Here is a 13121-nt window from a genome sequence, read left to right as displayed (position 1 = left end):
ATAGTAAAAGGTCCTATATATAGAGAACTAGTAGCCTAGGATGTACAGAGATGAGTAAATGACATAAAAATCCACTTCCGGGCCCACTTGGTGTGTGCTTGGGCTGAGCAATGAAGCATTTTCGTGTAGAGACTCTTCTTGGAGTTAAACGCCAGCTTTGGTGCCAGTTTGGGCGTTTAACTCCCATTCTTGTGCCAGTTCCGACGTTTAACGCTGGGAATTCTAAGGGTGACTTTGAACGCCGGTTTGGGCCATCAAATCTTGGGCAAAGTATGGGCTATCATATATTGCTAGAAAGCCCAGGATGTCTACTTTTCAACGCCGTTGAGAGCGCGCCAATTGGGCTTCTGTAGCTCCAGAAAATCCACTTCGAGTACAGGGAGGTCAGAATCCAACAGCATCTGCAGTCCTTTTTAGTCTCTGAATCATATTTTTGCTCAGGTCCCTCAATTTCAGCCAGAAAATACCTAAAATCACAGAAAAACACACAAACTCATAGTAAAGTTCAGAAAAGTGAATTTTAACTAAAAACTAATAAAAATATACTAAAAACTAACTAGATCATACTAAAAACATACTAAAAACAATGCCAAAAAGCGTACAAATTATCCGCTCATCAGTTACAGGTAATTAAACCTTTAACACATGATTTTTACTCACATAATGATCCACAGTCCGCTGATCAGTAAATCTCTCCTTGTTCTCCTTCAAGGTGTCAGTATACTTGATGATCTCCACCATCATTGCATCACGATCCAACGACTTAGACTACACATTTTGAAACCACATGTTAAGACTAACTAAACGAACTTAATAACAAAATGAAACAAGTTACATACTAGCCTGACCTTTGTCATCATGAAAGTCTCTAACCCACCAGTATACTTTGATGACCTGGCCGATACCTTGTTAGCTCTATTCATGAGATGGTGATGCTTGAATCCCTCATCAGTCTCCCAATGAACGTACAGTGCCTTCTTAATATCCAGGTGGAGCCAAGTGGTGAGGTGGTCGCGGAGCTTACGTATGTCCTGCAACATCTGTGGAAGCCGCCTAGCCATCCGGTGGGGGAAGATCTTCTTGATTATGGCATCGTGAGTCTTGTTCCATATAAATTTCTCCTGCAGAAAGAGTATTTATCAAAACTTATTCGAAATTAAATACATAATTAAACAAAATAGAAGATATAAAGGTATGAATATGTTAACTTTTACCACCCACTTCTGAAACCATTGCTCTCTGGTCTCAGTCGAGATCTTTTTATAGCTCGGCCATGGGTGTTCGTACATCAGCTTGATGACATTAGTACACTCTTGTGTACATGCATTGTTATTTAGCACAAACCTATCAATGAAAAACTTAGGATTAGTAGGTTACTAAAAAGTTATTTCAAGTAATCTATAAACTTCAATTACATTTAGATTTTTTTAGAAACTTTGGTAGAGTTTCATCTATAACTAGAATATGCCAATAACTCTATCCATCAACAATTCACTTAAACAACAACATCTATCAACAACCAACAAACAAGAATTAAGAATCTAGCAGCAACATCCATCAATCAACAATAAGTGGTTCAATTAAGATTAATATCTTCATCCATATAGCAGCAACAAGAATCAAGAATCTAGCAACAAAATCCATCAACAATCAAGAATTATCAAATATTTTCAGCAGTTCAAACCTAAATCAAACTTATCTTAACAACCTAAATCTACTAAAATTAGAAAATTTGGTGTAACTAAATTAAATTGACTAACTAAAGTGGTTTGCCCATAAAAGACTTAAAATAGTACTTATGCAGTCAAACCATCAAACCAAATTGTCATTCGTACAATAGGAGGTAGTGGAGGGGCATCTGGCTGGGATCCGTGAGAGGATTCCAGCACGGCAATGTTTTTCGCTGAAGTCGACGTCGTCGAGACAGTGGGGTACTGAGTAGATCGAAGCGGCATCGTCAAGGTTGACGGAGCCACGTAGTTGGTGTTAGGAACCATTATGAACGGCTGGTCCGGTGCATCCATTGCCTGTGACATCACCGGCATAGTCAGAGTACAAGGGGACGACTGAGAAGTCCCAAGAATACCAGTAGAAACTATCCCTCTACTATGACCACAAGGTCGATCCATGACACCTCTACCTCTCGTCATGTCAGCAAAGAGCATATCAAGAAACACTAGTCACAAAAATAATGTAATAACAAAGATAAAATTCACAGAGACCTTAAATTCCATAAATCATCAAATACAACACAACTTCTGTGTATATTTATATTATTTGAAAAATATTTTGGCATAAACTCTCCTAAAGTTGGCCATGTATCCATATTTATGGTTCCCACAACCACAAATCCAACTAACCTCAATCATAAATTAAAACTTCAAAGCCATTACAGCATATCCAAAATAACTTAATCAATTAACTAATTAGTTGAGTTCCTAACTACTTTTTAATAACTTAATCAACAACCCCTCATATCATGTTTTAATTAGAATCAGAATAAATCAGAACCAAAATTATAATAACAATCAGAACTAAAATAATGAACACAAAATTATAATAACAAATTAGAACCAAAATTATAATAACAAACTAGAACAAATCAGAACTAAAATAACAAACACAAAATTATAATAACAAGTCAAAACCAAAATTATAATAACAAATCAGAACCAAAATAACAAACACAAAATTATAATAACAAATCAGATCAAATTAGAATCAAAATTATAATAGCAAATAAGACCTTATTCCTATTTTAGAAAAAGAAAAGTTCAAAAGAATTACATGAAGAAGAGCACCAACACCGAGAGGAAGAGGGTGACAGAAGCGGCGGCAACAACAGAATCGATGGTAGCAACAGCGGCAGAATCTGGTAGCAGTAACGATGATGGTGAAAACAACGAACAACGGCGAAGAAGGAGGGGGCTGCCGGTGTCAGAAAAGGAAGCTAGAGAGATGAAAGGGGTAGAGAGAGTGGGAGGCAAGAGGGTTAGAGAGAGAGAGAGAGAGAGAAATTCAAATGCGGGAGAAGAGGGTTCACAGTTCGAATTTAGGGTACAATTACCGTCGGATTTATCGGCGGAAAAATCTGATGGTAACATGTTTTGGGTTACCAAAATGTAGAATTCCAATAAGTGGGTTTATTGTCGGATTTTTCTACCGGTAAATCCCACCCTAAATGTCACACCTAATTTTTCCTTTTTCCTTCCAATTATTACCGACAAATTTACTGTCAAAAATGGAAATCCACCGGTAATATTTTGGCATGACGAATTTGACGCTAAAATCGCCGGTAAAAAAAAAGAAATACTAAGGGGAAAAAAGCATGGCCCGTCACATTAGTCGGGACAGGCTCATATTCTAGTATCGTTTAAGTAGACGACGCAGAACAAATTAGTCCATTTATCACCCTTGTTGAATTTGGTTAAGTTTACTACATTGATGTGATTATTTAGTTTTGACTTAATCCTATTGGCAATTCATTTTATACATTTTTTTTCAAATGATGTAGGAATGTCCTGTTTTTCTTGCTAGTGGTAATTCTTAATGATATTACCATGTAAGAATTATTCAAATTGTTTTACCATGTAAGTTTTAACATCATGAGACAGAAACAGCATCATAAGAAATCATATTTTAGTTTGTTGACTTTTTTTAGCTTGATGTTAGAGGAAGTTTATATTTTCAAGAGTGATGTGAGTTTTCTGTCTTCATTTGAGTTGATCATGGATGAAAGAATTCTAATGTTTCTACTATTCATTTTTAGTTCTTTGTTAGTTGTCGTAGCAAGAACAGCAAATCAAGATTGTAAGTTTGGTTTTCAATGCTATTTGTTTCAATCAGATACTTTCTCTTCATCCAAATGGCATTTTTGATATACACATTTATACAATTAAGAGTTTATAGTCTACCAATCCTCTTACTTGAATCTTCTCCTAATTCCAATGGAAGACATGAGTAGTTAGCAAACAGCAGCCAGCAATCTGCATCATCTAATTGACTTAGATGGTAAGATGGACACGTTTGGACAATGGAAGCAACTACTCACTACGAGTTGTTACAGAATTTTACTTCCCTTGGCTCCGTGTTGAAGAGGCTTCTAAAAATCATTCCAAACATCATAGTTGTCATTTCAAACATCCTCCAAAATAATTAAGTACTTTTTTTCCTATAAACTTTTTCCTTCAATTCAAGTTGAAGAAAACCCAAATCTTTCGTATCACAGCTACTTGAATTAACTATCTGTATCATAGTCTTGGTGATCTTCTAAATATCAAAATTTTTATAAACAAAAAATCCACAACTTAGGATAAAATTTGCTCCAAAGACTCATCATTATACACCAATTGAGCTAAAGTGCTTTTTTCAATCTCATCCATGCCAACAATCAGAATCACAGATATTTTAACATCTATTGCATCATCTAATAACAATTTCATTATGGCTTCTTTGTCTTAATCTTTACCATATATAGTGGATCTTTCTAATACAGATGTTGATGATGTTCTCTACAACATGCTCTCTCTAACATTTTCTTTTAGACCAAGAATGTCTTTGCTTTTTCCAGTATATTCTAGTCTCTCAGTTATGTCTTTCAGTTTTGTAACAACCTCGGACTCTCGAAAATTTAGAAAGCGAGATAACAAGGTACTAACCACTTTTTAAGCCATTCCTGCTTCGGTTGAAACACGATCCAACAAGTCATCAGCATCATAGACATCATCTTTGAGATCATCGAGCCACTTCTTTACAGCAGGATCATTGATTTGTCGCTGCTCAACATCATTAAGAACAGCTTAAACTGCATACAGATTAGTATCCAACCTTTTGATTAGCTTCTTGTGAAGCTTCTTTTCCCTAATGAAATTCACAAACTTAGGTGAAGCAAATTTGTCAAAAACAACTTGAATAAAACTAGACACTAAAGCTTGACTTACAATTGTACCTGCCATGATTGTAGAGATTTTTGGGCAGAAACAGAAACGTACTTTAGAAGATGACAATTTTTTTTAAGAGTGAAACTTGTAGCAAAATAAATGTATGCAACTGCGTGTTGTGTTATTAAATTATGCATCAGGCCTACCATGCAGTAATGCATTTTCTTCTAATTTTAAATTAATTTAATTATTTTGTTGTTCTCTATAATTTTATCAAATTTATAATTATATTTTATATTTTTGTCTTCTTCTAAACTTTTATCAAATTTGTAATTAAAATTTTATATTTTATAACTAAATTTTGTTAGTGTAAAAAATTATTAGAATTAACTAAATTTTTTATTCACAATTAAGAATCTAATTAAATTTTCACTACATATTTTTTTAAAAAAATATTTCGTTAATTTTAATATTTTTAACATAAAAACATTAATTATAAAATAAAAAATAATATAAAAATATAAAATTTTAATTACAAAATTAATAATTCTATGAATGGCAAGAGAGTAATTATGAACCAATAACAAATTAAAGTCAAAGTCTTCTAAATGTATTAATTTAATATGTCCATTGGATGCTTTTCTTCGAATGATGCTCCCAATTATATTTAATATTATACAATTAGTTATAGAAAAATTATCTTATAAAAGATGTTGGTTCATGTGAGAAGACTAAAGTGAATATGTGCTAGTTGTTGAATAAGTTGTTTTATGTGAAAATTATGTTAAAAAAAAAAGAAAACACCTAAAATAGTGTTAGAACAAACTAATAAGTAGTAACACCTAAATTCCTAAGTTGTGTATAAAGTTATTATTTCAAACTAAATTTTTTATAACAAAGGAGAAACATCTATTTATATAACATTTATATCATAAAGAATATCATTTATATAACCAATCTAGGATAAATTTCACTTAGCTTATAATAACATAGAGAAAAATATATATCACCATAACTACATTAATTTTATATAAAAATGTTAGTTTATAATTATATAAAAATTTTAAATTCTAATATTTCATTTTTTGTTTATTGAACAAAATTCATCTTTTTGAAAATTATATTAAAAAATAGACTAAAATAGTCCTATAATAAACTAATAAATATTTTCTATAAATATATCATGTCAATATAAACTTATTTTGTTATAATATAAAGGATAACATTTATCTACATTTTAGCTGTCGAAACATTAATTTCATAATTTCACATCAAATCGTTTAATTATATAAAAATTATATTATATTAAGGATGTTAGTTCATATTAGTAACAATTTTATTATTATATTTCCTATTTTGAATATGTTTGTGGTTTATGATCATACCTAGAATAAATATTCTTAGACATTATTTTAATAAACTATTCCGATTGATAAAGTGAAATAAAGATAAACATGATCGTAAAATTACAAAAAGAATTAGAGTAAAATAAACCTACAACAAAAAAATACACATTTTTTCTTGGAACCGCGAAAAACCAACCAAAAGCTTCTGATAAAAACTTTCGTTCAATACCACACTCTTCGTTATGGATTAAAAAGCTTCCGGAAAGGCCCATCCTTCCTGTGTTTGGCAGCTTCAGTTAGAGCCAAGAATCGCTTGAACCCTGTGGTGGCAGCTCCTTGTCCAAGTGCGGCGGCCCTAGTTAATACATCCTCCTGAGATGCCATGAGTCCAGCGGCAGAGGGATTAGGCACCACCGGAGCCATGGGGGAAGCTGGGACAACTGTAGGTGTAATCTGTGTTTGCTTAATTCCAGGGCCATGTTTATTAAAGTCATCAAGAATGCTTTGTTGATCCACTTTTTTAAGACCCTGAAAAGTGAAAACAGACATAGGTGATTAAAGAATTGCCATTCAATCAACTGCATCTGAAAAACCATAAACTATAAATCCATGAACCATTCCTAGAAAATAACAAAGTTGAACGATTATGGTAATTATTCAAATTTAATGTTTCATACATATTCCATAAGAATTTTCAACTTTGGAAACTAGTCCGTATCTTAATAAGATCCAACACTTGACTTGAGCACGACAGGCAAGTTTTGTGTCATCAATAATAGATTACTTCCTTTTAGGTCTTATTTTACTAAAAATGTAATGTTCTTTACAAATAGTGAATCTTGAACAACTTTTTTGTTTTTAGTCTACACATAAATTAAGACTATGCTTCCTTGTTATTCTCCTCAAGCTTGGGACAATTACCCACTTACTTAAGAGGGCATCTCATTCACTTATGACTGTTCAGCTAGAATAAGTTAAGTGAAATTAGTCATGAACTTAGAATTATACAAGTTCATTTTATGCATTTATATGATGAGACAGCCAATCTCCAGTTTTTGAGGTAGTAATCAGAACTAGAGGAATTGAACAAAGAACTGATAGGAATTAGCAAAACCTTAAGGTCCAGTATTCTCTGAAATTCCATTGGTGTACCCTCAGTTAGCAATGCTCGGTATGTATCTGCCACAGAATCAACCGGAGACCGTATAACCTACACCTTCCATTCACACAAACCCATGTTAGAAAGAACTAAATAAACTTTAATTATAATAGTGTTTTTTTTTTTCACCAATAACAACCAACCTTCAAAAGTGCCTCAACTTTGCTCATCTCGCGGCTTACAAACTTGGAATAGCCAACAGCACCTGAAGTCTGTTGCAGAGAATAAACAATCAACAAGTGTAATGAGAGAAACACTGACAAGCACACAAGAAAAAGACAATCATATGACAGACACAATTTCATAAGGATTTGTTTGCCCTATAGCATGCAAGATGATAAAGTCAGTTGGTTTAGACAGGCATTCTATCTCTACTTCCAATTGAGTAGAGAATTAATTAAGACCAATGAGATAACAAAATATTTCATACGGATAGAATATAACTAGGAACATGTAAATTATAAAATGCAAAACATAAAATCTCAGCTTTTAATTTTTAATTTATCTTGGTTTGAAAAATAAAATAATTTCTAATTATGTCTACGGGTGAAAGTTGGTGAAAGTTTTCACTTAAAAATTTCATTATCAATATTTTCTATATAAAAATTATAGCTGAGAAAAAAAATTAAATGCTACTAGTGAAAGGAACAACAGCTTAGTAAATTCACCAACTCATAAAATGTGGAGCTCAGATTCCCTAGATTTAAGCTCCAAGGGAAGGAAAGACAACTAAAAGATATTTGCAGAAGTTAGATCACCTGTCTACCAAGGCAAGGAATTTCAAGAAGGATTGTCTTAACAGCTTGTGTATCCAGTAGCATGTGCAAAAGTATCGCTTTGTCAGCTCGTTGTCATAAGGTTTCAAGTGTTCCACATGAAAAAAAAATAAGTTTCAAATCTCCTTTATGTATCCTGTACTCCGAATAAAAAATGTTCGAAACTGTTGAAAATAAAAACCATCTTACATTTACAAACCCATAAAAAATATGCTTTAACTTTACTCTTGATATAACTAAAAGGAAACAAAAACCAATTAAAGAAAGCAGCCAGTACCTATTGAGCGCCCGTTTCTGATATTTGCTTGCATTTGAAAATGTTAGAATAGAAGCGTGGACCAAGAGATGATGCAAGCTGTGGATAATAAATGGGAAATAAATGTAAACGTTCAACTTGCATTATTAAGCAACATTGAGTATTTACCATCTAATTCAAATTTATTTAATTAATAATAAAGAAAATTTTAGCAAGTCCGAAAACTCAATCCATTTGAGCATCAAATAGTAAAATCAATGGCTTGGAAACCCTTACCAAGAGAAGCCACAAAACATAATATTGAACCCAAACATAAAATGGTTGTATTACTAACCTTTCTGGGAGAAAGGGTGGTGTGCAAATTATTCTTCCTTGTCCTAGCAAATGAGAACACGTGCGACGAACTTTGCCGGTGACCTAAAGTAGCAGCGACATTGATCTTCTACAGTATGGTGCATGCGAGAGAATGAAAAAGAAGAAAGTTTCCTTGTTTGAGTGATTTGATCATAGGTGATGAAGTGTAATTGAATTTTAGCTCCAAAATGGCTAAAACGATATCGTCTAAAGAGAGATTATGCATAAAGGAAGAAACGATACCGTTTAATAAGGTTAGGTGTCAGGTCTACGTGTCACTTAACATTTCAGGTAAGCATTCCGTTAATGGAGATTAACAAAAGGGCTAACGTGAATCATTTATTAAAACTTGGGGGTTCAAATTGAGTCAATTGGAATTTTAAGGACCAATTTAAAACTATTAGCAAATTTCAAGGGTTATTTTAAGTATTAACTCGTTCTTCTATACCTTGTTTATTTCTTCTTCAATATGAAGCCTCTGTTGTAATATAACGAATACAGAGGGACTGGTTATGAAATTTCAAAAGGCAAAATGAGGATGCGAGCGGCGAGGAGCAACAGCAAGTGCGCAAAAAGCAACGACGGACATGATGAACAACAAATGGTGATAGAGTGAGGAAGAGAGAAGTAGAACGATGGTTGGTGCACAAAATTGCAATCACACTTTTGCAATTCCGCACAACTAACCAGCAAGTGCACTGGGTCGTCCAAGTAATACCTTACGTGAGTAAGGGTCGATCCCACGGAGATTGTCGGCTTGAAGCAAGCTATGGTTATCTTGTAAATCTTAGTCAGGATATCAGAAATTATCAGGATTAATTGTGAAAAGTAAAAGAACATGAAATAAGTACTTGTTTTGCAGTGATAGAGAATAGATTGAGGTTTTGGAGATGCTCCATCTTCTGAATCTCTACTTTCCTACTGTCTTCTTCTTCAAGCACGCAAGGCTCCTTCCATGGTAAGCTGTATGCAAGGGTTTCACCGTTGTCAATGGCTACCTCCCATCCTCTCAGTGGAAATGTTCAACGCACCCTGTCACGGCACGGCTATCCATCTGTCGATTCTCAATCAGGCCGGAATAGAATCCAGTGATTCTTTTGCGTCTGTCACTAACGCCCCGCCCTCAGGAGTTTGAAGCTCGTCACAGTCATTCAATCATTGAATCCTACTCAGAATACCACAGACAAGGTTTAGACCTTCCGGATTCTCTTGAATGCCGCCATCAGTTCTAGCTTATACCACGAAGATTCTGATTAAAGAATCCAAGAGATATCTACTTAATCTAAGGTAGAACGGAGGTGGTTGTCAGGCACACGTTCATAGTTGAGAATGATGATGAGTGTCACGGATCATCACATTCATCCGGGTTAAGAACAAGTGATATCTTAGAATGGAAGCAAGCATGATTGAATGAAAAACAGTAGTAATTGCATTAATCCATCAAGACACAACAGAGCTCCTCACCCCCAACCATGGGGTTTAGAGACTCATGCCGTGGAAGGTACACAAAGAAACGTGTAAAGTGTCATGAGGTACAGATACAATGTCAAAAGATCCTATTAATAGTGAACTAGTAACCTAGGGTATACAGAGATGAGTAAATGACATAAAAATCCACTTCCGGACCCACTTGGTGTGTGCTTGGGCTGAGCATTGAAGCTTTCATGTGTAAAGGCTTTTTCTGGAGTTAAACGCCAGCTTTCATGCCAGTTTGGGCGTTTAACTCCAATTTTTATGCCAGTTCCAGCGTTAAACGCTGGAAATTCTGAGGCTGATTTACAACGCCGGTTTGGGCCATCAAATCTCGGGCAAAGTATGAACTATTATACATTGCTGGAAAGCCCAGGATGTCTACTTTCCAATTCCGTTGAGAGCGCGCCAATTGGGCTTCTGTAGCTCCAGAAAATCCACTTCGAATGCAGGGAGGTCAGAATCCAACAGCATCTGCAGTCCTTTTCAGTCTCTGAATCAGATTTTTGCTCAGGACCCTCAATTTCAGCCAGAAAATACCTGAAATCACAGAAAAACACACAAACTCATAGTAAAGTCCAGAAAAGTGAATTTTAACTAAAAACTAATAAAAATATACTAAAAACTAACTAGATCATACTAAAAACATACTAAAAATAATGCCAAAAAGCGTATAAATTATCCGCTCATCACAACACCAAACTTAAATTGTTGCTTGTCACCAAGCAACTGAAAATCAAAGTAGGATAAAAAGAAGAGAATATACTATAGACTCCAAAATATCAAGGAAACTTAGCTCCAATTAGATGAGCGGGACTAGTAGCTTTTTGCTCCCGAACAGTTTTGGCATCTCACTTTATCTTTTGAAGTTCAGAATGATTGGCATCTATAGGAACTCAGAACTCAGATAGTGTTATTGATTCTCCTAGTTAAGTATAATGATTCTTGAACATAGCTAGTGTATGAGTCTTGGCTGTGGCGCAAAGCACTCTGTCTTCCAGTATTACCACCGGATACATACATGCCACAGACACATAATTGGGTGAACCTTTTCAGATTGTGACTCAGCTTTGCTAGAGTCCCCAATTAGAGGTGTCCAGGGTTCTTAAGCACACTTCTTTTTGCCTTGGATCACAACTTTATTTCTTTCTTTTTCTCTTTTTTTTCGAAATTTTTTTTTTGTATTCACTGCTTTTTCTTGCTTCAAGAATCAATCTGATGATTTTTCAGATCCTCAATAACAGTTCTCTTTTCCCTTCATTCTTTCAAGAGCCAACAATTTTAACATTCTCAAAACAACAAATTCAAAAGACATATGCACTGTTCAAGCATTCATTCGGAAAACAAAAATTATTGTCACCACATCAAACTAATTCAACTAGTTTCAAAGATAAATTCGAAATCCTGTACTTCTTGTTCTTTTGTGATTAAAGCATTTTTCATTTAAGAGAGGTGATGGATTCATAGGACACTCATAGCTTTAAGACATGAATTTTAAATTTTATTAATTATGAATTAAGAACAAGACTCAAAAATAGATATAAGATGAGACTAAAAATAGAGAACAAAAATTTAAATAGGCTCCTAATGATAGAGGTTTTCACAGAGTTAGGACTCAACAACCTTGATTTTGAGAAGTGGATGCTCCCTCAAATTGAGGGGAGAATTTTTGGCGTTTCAGTTCTTGAAGTTCACGCCCCTGCTTCTCTTGTTCCTTCAGCAATTTGCAGAGCATGCAGTTCTGATTCTGCTGTTCTTCCTTAAGTTGCTCCATAGTTTCTTGCAACTTGGTGATAGATGCTTCTAGGCTGGCCCAGTAGCCAATTTCAGGAAATTTAGGGAGGAACTCCTGCGCCCTCCTTTTGATAGAGTTGTCTTGCATTTGTCCTTCCATTGACTTCTTGGTGATTGGGTGTTCAATGGGTATGAATTCATCTACTCCCATCTTTACCCCAGCCTCTTTACAGAGCAAGGAAATCAAGCTTGGGTAAGCCAGTTTGGCTTCAGTGGAATTCTTATTTGCAATTGTGTAGATCTCACAAGCAATCACATGATGAACCTCCACTTCTTTTCCAAGCATAATGCAATGAATCATCACTGCTCTCTTGCAATTGGTTTGAGGTCTCCCCTCTTGAGTTGGTTTGGGACACCCTTTGAATTGGTTATCCACTTAGTTCCAGGGAGGCATATGTCCTCTAGAACTTGATCCAACCCTTTATCTGCTCTCACCATTCTCCTATTAAAGGATTCAGGATCATCCTGCAGTTGAGGCAATTTGAAGATTTCTCTTATTTTGTCCAGATGGAAGTACATAACTTTCCCTCTGACCATGATTCTGTAAGTATGGTAAGCAGTTCCAGTCATTCTCTGCTTATCTGTCAGCCACAGATTTGAGTAGAATTCCTGAACCATATTTCTTCCAACCTTTATCTCAGGATTGGTTAGAACTTCCCATCCTCTATTTCGAATTTGCTCTTGGATCCCCGGATATTCATCTTCTTTCAGATCAAATTTAACTTCCGGGATCACTGACCTCAGACCCATTATTTTGTGATAATGGTCTTCATGTTCTTTGGTTAAGAACTTCTCTTGATTCCAAAGATTCTTTGGATTATTCTCTTTCTTTCCTCTTAAATTGGTTTGTTTTTCCTTAGGAGCCATGATCTTGATGAATCTTGGCTTAGTGATCACGGAAAAGCACACCAAACTTAGAGGTTTGCTTGTCCTCAAGCAAAAGAAAGGAAAGAAGAGAGAGAGGAGAAGAGCAAATTTGAATGGTGTGGGGGAATGAGGAGGCCGAACGTGTTTTTAAAAGGAGGGGGAAGGAGATTTCGAAAAAAAATTGAAAGGAGATTTGAGAAGATATGGAGAGAATTTGAG

The 13121-nt window shown here is 34.8% G+C and overlaps 1 protein-coding gene across 1 annotated transcript; it reads right to left on the bottom strand.

Annotated features, from left to right (window-relative positions):
- Positions 1-6312: 6312 nt before the first annotated feature.
- Positions 6313-8206, bottom strand: LOC140173696 (vacuolar protein sorting-associated protein 53 A-like). The gene is made up of 4 exons (XM_072198213.1): positions 8144-8206; positions 7529-7597; positions 7341-7436; positions 6313-6754 (listed from the first exon to the last, which is right to left on the bottom strand). The coding sequence occupies exons 1-4, from the start codon at positions 8204-8206 to the stop codon at positions 6467-6469; spliced, it is 516 nt and encodes a 171-aa protein (XP_072054314.1). The 3' UTR covers positions 6313-6466.
- Positions 8207-13121: the final 4915 nt, after the last annotated feature.

Source organism: Arachis hypogaea, chromosome 6 (genome assembly GCF_003086295.3).
Source record: "Arachis hypogaea cultivar Tifrunner chromosome 6, arahy.Tifrunner.gnm2.J5K5, whole genome shotgun sequence".
NCBI classification, from domain to species: domain Eukaryota; kingdom Viridiplantae; phylum Streptophyta; class Magnoliopsida; order Fabales; family Fabaceae; genus Arachis; species Arachis hypogaea.
The sequence above is the reverse complement of the archived record's forward strand: the minus strand, read 5'-3'. Positions and strand labels throughout refer to the sequence as shown.

Bases quoted from the DNA above. Each gene is read 5' to 3' on its own strand.
- LOC140173696 (XM_072198213.1), bottom strand. From the start codon at position 8,206: ATGCTACTGGATACACAAGCTGTTAAGACAATCCTTCTTGAAATTCCT. The intron at 7,598-8,143 runs GTGATCTAACTT...TCTCTGCAACAG, and splicing joins TTCCTTGCCTTGGTAGACAG to ACTTCAGGTGCTGTTGGCTA. The intron at 6,755-7,340 runs GTTTTGCTAATT...TTCACTTTTCAG, and splicing joins AGAGAATACTGGACCTTAAG to GGTCTTAAAAAAGTGGATCA.